The sequence below is a fragment of the Rutidosis leptorrhynchoides genome, chromosome 11, assembly GCF_046630445.1.
Source record: "Rutidosis leptorrhynchoides isolate AG116_Rl617_1_P2 chromosome 11, CSIRO_AGI_Rlap_v1, whole genome shotgun sequence".
Classification (NCBI taxonomy): Eukaryota; Viridiplantae; Streptophyta; class Magnoliopsida; order Asterales; family Asteraceae; genus Rutidosis; species Rutidosis leptorrhynchoides.
Window position 1 is genome coordinate 211,393,245 of NC_092343.1, and position 8,976 is coordinate 211,402,220.

General features: G+C 33.4%; 1 protein-coding gene across 1 annotated transcript; it reads left to right on the plus strand.

Annotated features, from left to right (window-relative positions):
* Positions 1 to 407: 407 nt before the first annotated feature.
* LOC139875387 (uncharacterized) lies at positions 408 to 1,214 on the plus strand. The gene has a single exon (XM_071862723.1). The coding sequence runs from the start codon at positions 408 to 410 to the stop codon at positions 1,212 to 1,214; it is 807 nt and encodes a 268-aa protein (XP_071718824.1).
* The last annotated feature ends 7,762 nt before the right edge of the window (positions 1,215 to 8,976 follow it).

Genomic DNA, 8,976 nt, shown 5'->3' on the forward strand with positions numbered 1-8,976 from the left:
GGGTCATCCTCTGAAAATAAAATTAATTGGATAAAATGGGATCAAATTATTCTACCGTACGATAATGGTGGTTTAAACATTGGCTCTCTTTTCAGCAAAAACATCTCACTACTATGTAAATGGTGGTGGCGATTTAAAAATGAGGAAAATGCATTATGGGCCAAAATTATCACAAGTATTTATGGGAAGGGGAAGGGGGGGGGCTGGACTCTAACGTTTCTTGCAGGAACATTTCAGGTCGCACGGTTTGGAAAGAAATCATTAAAGCTGGCAAGGCTGCTAACAACTTAGGCACTGGTTTTTCATCCTCCATCACAAAAAATCTCGGAAATGGCACCTCCATCGATTTCTGGAACGACATTTGGTTTGGCTCAGAACGTTTCAGCACACTTTTTCACAGGTTATATATGCTCGAGACTAACAAAGTTGCAACTGTCGCTGAAAGAATTACACAAGAAAACGGCTCCTCTTTTGGAAATTGGTGTTGGACAAGACCTCCGTTTGGCCGAGCTCTTAACGAATTAATGGAATTAAACAACATCATCTCATCGGTCACATTATCCGCCAAACCCGATTCCTGGAAATACACTCTTGATCCCTCGGGTACCTACACCACCAAATCTATGTCACATCTGATTAACATATTAAAATTTGGTGGTAACACTCTTAACACAACGATACCCCACAACAAACTTGTGCCTCAAAAAGTCTTCATCTTCATATGGCGAGCCCTACAAAAAAAGTTGCCGGTAAGATCCGAATTAGACAAACGTGGCATTGATCTCGATTCCACATTGTGCCCTTTATGTGAATTGGAAATCGAAACCACTGATCACATTCTCGGACTATGCCCGAAATCGGCTCTAATATGGAAACACGTTCTTGACTGGTGGGCCCAAGACAACACACTAATCTCCAATGTAAACGATGCGATTATCAATGATCAAGCCTTCGCTCTCAACAAACTCGGAAACTCAATATGGCAAGCAACCAAATGGATCACATGCTACACAATATGGAAACATAGAAACTTAAATGTATTTTCCAAAAAAATGTGGTCTCCCGTCTCGATTCTCTCCGAAATACAAACTCAAAGTTATAGTTGGATATCTAAAAGATTGCGCAAAAAGAAATCAATCATGTGGCACCAATGGCTCATCAATCCTTCCTTCTTCGTCGCGGATCCACCACATCGTGTCGTCGGCATAGGTTGACATACCCTCTCAATGTAGTATAGCTGCGAATTCTATTTCTTCTATCGAGGGTCTGATTAATCGGGATAGAGTGTGGAAGCTTTGTAGGCGCTGGATCGTCACTGTTTCCCTCTCTTTCTCGGCTTGTTTCTTCAAGTTCATATTCCCTCTTTAGTTTGTTATAGTTCTCGTCGCTACCCTCGCTAAATTAGTTCCTGAATGTGCATCTCCATTTCACAATTGTATAGTATACATAGGGCCTTGTAACTTTGATATTCCATTATTAATAATATTATTTGCTTTTCAAAAAAAAAAAAAAAAAAAAAAAAAAAAAAAAAAATTTACTTACTAGGGTTTTTGGACATATAGTTGATTATAACTCACTTTTGGATGCTTTGTCAAGTTTCGAGGAACACGGACCGATGGTAGACTTGTGGTGTCCGCATATTGGTAGGCTATAAAAGTCTTGATAATTTCAAATGTACTCGAGTATTGTTTACTTAAATTCAAGTATTGTTTACTTAAATTCAAGGTATCTTTAAAACTCTTGTGTTTTTCATGTTATTTAACACTTATCATACCATACTTGTGATTTTTAAAAATGTACATAATGAATTAGTTGTTTACAAGTATCATAGTCTTAGGCTGATGGAGCTTCATGACCAAGATCAACCAATACAAAGTTTGGCAGTTGACACCTTCATGCACGTCATTGTATTTGACTTCGAATTTTATTTAATTTATTTATTTATTTATTTTTTTATTCATATGCTTGGATGAGTTATCTCCATCTATGGTAAAGTACTTCTGGCTATTAAACTTTGAATTTGGAGTTGTTAGATTATTACAATCTTGCAATTGAACTCTTTATTATTTGGAGACATGTAGGTATGTATGTTATGAAATCTACAATTACCACCGTTTTTTTAGAGAACGGCTGTTATTACATGGCGTGTAAAGAATGTCAAAGAACATCTACTCCCATCGAGGTTCTTGATCTCACAACAAACGTCGTGTACACAAAGTCTTATAACATTTGTAGTATTTATATATCATATTTTAATGTTTCATTTTTATTTATATTAAAGAAAATATTAGTTCCACAAACCCAATTTTGGACTCCTTAATAATCAATGTTCATAAAAAAACCCGTTTCTATTTTTCTAATAATTTTTTTTAAAGAATCCCGCGAATTCGCGGGTTTTTAACTAGTTTTCTCAACAATACACATTCTTTTATAAAAATCAAAACAACCATACTCATTCAAATTCAATTACATATGCTGATCTTGAAATCGCAGAATTCAATTCGAAATATAACCAGTATCATCACTCTTAGATTCCTATATCTTTCCAAGTTATACTTTGACTTCAAAACTATGCTAGAACATCATATGTATATTAACGATTACAATATGTGTTCAAACCCTCCGAAATTCCCGAAGACACTTCAAATAATGAACAATCGAGATGATGATCCAACCACATGTTACCCACAGTTATTTACCTAAAAAACTTATAAAACCAAAGTCATAGTTTAACATGTATCCGTGTCAGACCCTTTGGCATTTATTAGCTAAAATGTCTTTTCAATTCCTTTTCAAAGTAGTCAGTTTTGTCACAGCTCCAGCAAGTCAACTTCGACTTTTCAGTCGAAACAACCTTATTATAACCTTGATATATACGTTGCCCTTTCGTCATCGTTGCCGGGGAACCATTTATGTTCCATCACATTAGCAATAAACTTACCAACAACTTCACTGATTTTTGATTTTCCAAAAAATCATTATAATTATCAAAACCCATCATTTACCTATCTGCATCTTGTAACGAGAATTGTCATACGAATCATTGGAAAATAGCAATCAGTATTTTAAAATCTCACAGCATGTCGACGCCAACAGTTATACATATAACGTCTATCTCCTGGACTTACATACTGCGATTGTGAAGTTTCTGAAAAACACCCTGAACTGCGAACTAGTTCTCGAAATGCTGATGAAGCAGCAAAAACTATAAACGACTTTAACAGTAAAAAGTTGATGATAAAGAGTAGTGTGTTTGCAAAAGCTCAGAAAAAGAGAAGGTTTGAAACTGGAAAACGGATTGTGCAAACTATGAAGGAGGCTGTGGACAAATTACAAAGACTAAACCTGCCTTCAAAGAATCCAAATGATTAAGTGTCTACTGAAGTCTTTAGCGAATATCTTACTCCTTACTTTAAAACTCTTGCGAATAATATTCTTCATCATCCTCTGATCTTAGATATTCTAATCTTTCATTATAAATATCCTCCATATTTCTGAAGATATTTCCATAACTATTCTTATCTGAAATCATTTATCTCTTTGCGCTATCTGTATTACATCAAAAAGGAAACTGTTTAGTTTCTATATTCTGTAAACCTTCGAGTTTAAATTATGAATGTTTTTGAAGTAGTGTTGGGAACTGAAGCATGAGTTAGCATAATATAATGACACTTGATCAACGTGATTATATTACAGTAAGTCATGCTGAGTTTCTAAATGAAACGTGATGATTCACAGATCATAACATCATCTTGTGCCATGTTACACGACTCTTGTATTCTACTTAAACTCTAAATATATCAAGAAAATATTTTCCTTGATGATTCGGCCTTTTCCGAGGTATTCTGGTAATTTGACAAATCAAGATCATGCCACTACAATTCCCTTCTTAGAACATTAACTATGTTAATTTCAAAATCCATACCTACGAATTCTGGACCATTATTCGCTTGACTTAAAGTCGGGAAGAGGAGACAAAAGTATAGAACTCTTGAATATAAAAGAAAATATAAAGCTCGACAACAACACATAAATTACAAACAGTGCATATCAATACGTATCGCCACGTAAAGACACGGGAGCATAACCAGTACTATAACCCCAAGGTAATAGTAAAAATAAATAAAATCCTCCGGTGGTAGATGAAAGAGAAGAATGACATATATGAAAATTAGGAGTATATCAAGGATCAGAACGGGATGGAGCATATTAACGAATGTTTTAAAATATGAATTGAGGAAGGAAGAATAGAAGGTGTGAGCTGTGAGAATAAGGAAACGAAGAGGGTGGATTTATAGTAAAATATCCGACAGAGCAATCAAAACAGATGATCGCATTTAAAGCGGATCCTAAATTTCCTTAATTACCGAAGAATCAAATCTTATTACGAAGATTTTCTCCAAATCTCTTGAACTCCGGAAATCAACTGTGATGACCCGGAAAATTTCGACTTATTCTGAACCAAATTCTCGATATGGTTTAATATTTCTGACACGATAAGCAAAGTCTGTTAAACTGAATCTCAAAATTTTGAACTATTCAATTACCCTTCGATTGTTCTCAACGATTCGCGAACAATTATATGTAAATAGATACATATACTATAACTTGAAAACGTAACAAAGTGTTAAGTAAACGATACTGTGCATTAACCTTATTGGTTTGATTATCTGATTGATATATTTAACTACGGAGTTAAAAGATTATGCCAAACGATTGATTTAAAAGATATTTATTAAGTCCCTTAAGAATTATGATATTATTACGGGTCACTGTTGTGAGGTCCACGTTGATTTGAGAAATCATTCATTTAACGGTATTCGGAATAAATGGTAAAGTGTTTGTTCATATAACGTAATTTGGAACTTTGGTTAAAAGATATATAAATAACTTGCGATATGTATTTTAAAAACGTATTTATTAATATTGAAAATATATATTTAACAATACGATAAAATATAATATTAACTTGGTCATAAAACGAATTGTTATTATATATATATATATATATATATATATATATATATATATATATTAACAAATAACGAGACGATGATTTATAGAAGTAAATGACCAAAACACTCAAGTGTATAAGTTACAATTCTAGTGGTATAGTTTATGGATAATTTAAGACTATATTTTGATAAAGGTACGATCCGCGAAACGTAAAGTACCAGTTTTCTCAGTATACGAAAGGACGTTCGAAAAACCGGAACCGGGACATAAGTCGAGTGACGACATATGACTTATCGAAACGAAAATTACAAGTCAACTATGCACGTGAATTTAATATAATATATAATTAATTAATTTAAATTATATATATTATATATATTATTAATAAATATGTCGACAAACAAAAATACAAAAAATTGTGAGCTGGAATCCTAGGCCATGCGATCGCATGGCCATTACACACAGAAACCATGCGATCGCATGGGGTCTGAAATCTGGCCACATCTATAAATTCGATCGTTTTTCTGAATTATGATGCATTCTTCACTTCTATCTATCTCGTACTCCCTCTATATTATTATTATTATTATTATTATTATTATTATTATTATTATTATTATTATTATTATTATTATTATTATTATTATTATTATTATTATTATTATTATTATTATTAAGATTAATATTATTATTATTAATCTTATTATTATTATTAATATTTTTAGATATCGTTATTATTAGTATTATACATAAAATACTACGACGAGGTTATGAACGTGTCACTTTCAAAATGGGTTTCGAGCGGGATAGAGCTAAGGAAATTATGGGTTATAGCTATGGAGGTTATGGGTAATATTCGTGGGTAATATTCGCAAGTCAAACCTAGTGTTTATCATCTCCGTTACGTCTACGTACTTTCCTACAATATTGAATCTCAATATTGATACGTAAGCACTCATATTTTATCTTTTATATATTAATTGTGTATCCATGTCTAGTGCTCGAGTATATATATTTGTGCATGCTTGTATGCTAAATTTCGTCGTTAAACAGTTATGATGAATCACGAAGTAAATACATATATTACTGATAAAAGGTATATGATATGCATGTTTTTGGAAAGCTGGCGAAAAACCAATAACTTTTCATTTAGAAATCGCGTAATTTCGGTGAACGAATTAAAAGATATGATCAACTGAATTATGATTGACATTAATTGAAATTGTTTTTGAATCTGCAATTAATATTTAAACCACTTGTTTGTAAGATTGATAAATTGGATTTTTGAATATTACCAGCTGAGTAAATGAATCCTTATATAAGGTACGTCTCGTTTTGTTGAACTATTGTCAAAATTGACTTTTTGAAACGACTTTGGATAACTTTTGTATGTCGATCTCGAGCATTAGGATTGTGATACACTATGAACTGACCTAGCTTGATAAACATTTATTGACCAACATATGTTCTCTAGGTTGAGATCTACGGTTATTTGGTAATCCGAGTTTCGGTCACATTTTGGTGAACGACTTTATATGCTGCTAAGGTGAGTTTCATTTGCTCCCTTTTTAATTGCTTTTGAAATCTATATTTTTGGGCTGAGAATACATATATTTTATTTCAAACGCAATGGATACAAGTACATACTAAATTCTACACCGAGTTTGAACAGAAAATCCCTTAGCTTTGGTAACTAGTAACTGCCAGTTATAAGAACTGGTGGGCGCGAGTAGTTATATATGGATCCATAGGGCTTGACATCCCCGTCTGTTCCAGGTATAGAAACCCTAGCCTGAACTATAAAACAGACGTATGCTATTTGAGTTTAGTACACGTTGGTTTGCGTGTATTGTACATGTTGGTTGCATGTATGTTAAATCAGCGGTACTTATTATAACGTTAAAGTTTAGCTACCAGGGTGCTCAATCTTGTAGAATATTTTGATAAACGTTTCTGGATGAAACAACTGAAATCTTGTGTTTATATACAGATTATGCGAAACACTAAAACTATGAACTCACCAACCTTTGTGTTGACACTTGTTAGCATGTTTATTCTCAGGTTCCCTAGAAGTCTTCCGCTATTTGCTTATATGTTAGACAAGCTATGTGCATGGAGTCTTACATGACATATTTATCAAGGAAACGTTGCATTCACCAAATCATCACCATGTATCTTATTTTGACTGCATTGTCAACGGAAGTACTATTGTAAACTATTATTTACGGTGATTGTCTATATGTAGAAATCATCAGTTGTCGAAAACCTTTGATTTAAATATTCATTTATGGTGTGCCTTTTCAAAAGAATGCAATGTTTACAAAACGTATCATATAGAGGTCAAATACCTCGCAATGAAATCGATGAATGACGTGTTCGTCCATATGGATTTGGAGCGATCGTCACAGTTGATATCAGAGCGTTGGTCCTAGTGAACCAGGTCTTGCATGAGTGTGTCTAACTGATAGTTGTTAGGATACATTAGTAAGTCTGGACTTCGACCGTGTCTGCATGTTAAAAGTTTTGCTTATCATTTCTTGTCAGAAATTACATGCTTATCATTCTTAAGTCTAGAAACGTTTTCCTGCATTTATTGCATAAATAGTGTATAGAAAAAAATTCATATCTTAGCGTATCTGTTACTCTAAACTTTTCCTGACATCTTCCGAAAATTTCTCCGTGATTTATGGAATTTGGTATTATATATACATATGTAAATTATGTATTGAAGAATACCAAACTAAATTCTATAATCTAATTCATATCAAAAACCATCTCCCTAATTATACAAGATAGATCCCGTATCTAGTTCAAATTCCTTAAACTCCGACAGCTATTCCGATATGGATATTCACCTGAATTCCGAAGACAGTGTAACCGGAATGGATCAACCAATTAGCCATCATCAATTCTGGATGAATTGGGGATGAGTTCGTAGTCTACTTAATCATTGGAGACAAGAAGAAGGTGATCCCTTCCATCCACCACATTGCCCTCTTGGCGAAGAACCTGAAGCACTTACCGGCGAACCTGTTTGCGACACCATTTTCTCTCTCATTTCCAGAGTATCTCGTCACAATAATATACTATCTCAAATTCTGGATCTTATTCATCCGTTCTTCCGAACCGCCAATCATCCCGGTGTAGTAGAAGAAGTCAACAAGCTTTGCGCTCGGGTAGTGGCTTTGGAGAATACGGTGCAAAGGTTACAAGCATCACCAGAATCAACAGTACCACCGACAACAACACCAACAGTACCATTACCACCACCAACAACATCCGCATCGCAAACCTCAACTCCACAATCTGTTTCACGAGCATCAACGTCATACGCACCGTAGTTACCAAGAAATACCAGCAACAATAACCGATGAAGTATTAACTCATTTCCCCTGAAGAAATTTTATGTATATATATGAATTTTGAAATCAAAATAAATCTTTTCGTACTAAGCTATTACGTGTGAATCTTAACTGGTAGGTACTACTCGGTTAGTTCATATTACTAATATGCAATGATGTACATCCTTCCTTAACAACTTAACCATTGTTAACTACAATCTCTGTTTCAACCCAATGAATTCCATTTCATAATAAACCAAGTGTATTAATCAATTACATAATTGATTTTACATTTTCAATTTCGATATACTTGAAACTTTTCAGAAAACATCATCTATGCCTTGTAAGGTTCACAAAACTTCCACGAGCACCAACATCCTTCACCGAGGAATATCAATAAGAATAAATAATGAAGTGTTGATTTCATTAGTGAAAAACTCCGCAAAGATTATGTAATCTTTAATGTTTTAGAGATTAATCATTTCTAACTCAAGCGAAAATCAAATGAGCTTAATATGATATTAACTCATTAAATCCGTATTACATCTGAAGAAATATACATACATATATTTTCATAAAGACTGTAATGAAAATTCTTTTGTACAAAATATTACTTGTGAAATCTTTAACGGGTAGGTAATTCCCGGGAAATATATAAGTTCACAATTAATATGTTATA

Bases quoted from the DNA above. Each gene is read 5' to 3' on its own strand.
- LOC139875387 (XM_071862723.1), top strand. From the start codon at position 408: ATGCTCGAGACTAACAAAGTTGCAACTGTCGCTGAAAGAATTACACAA.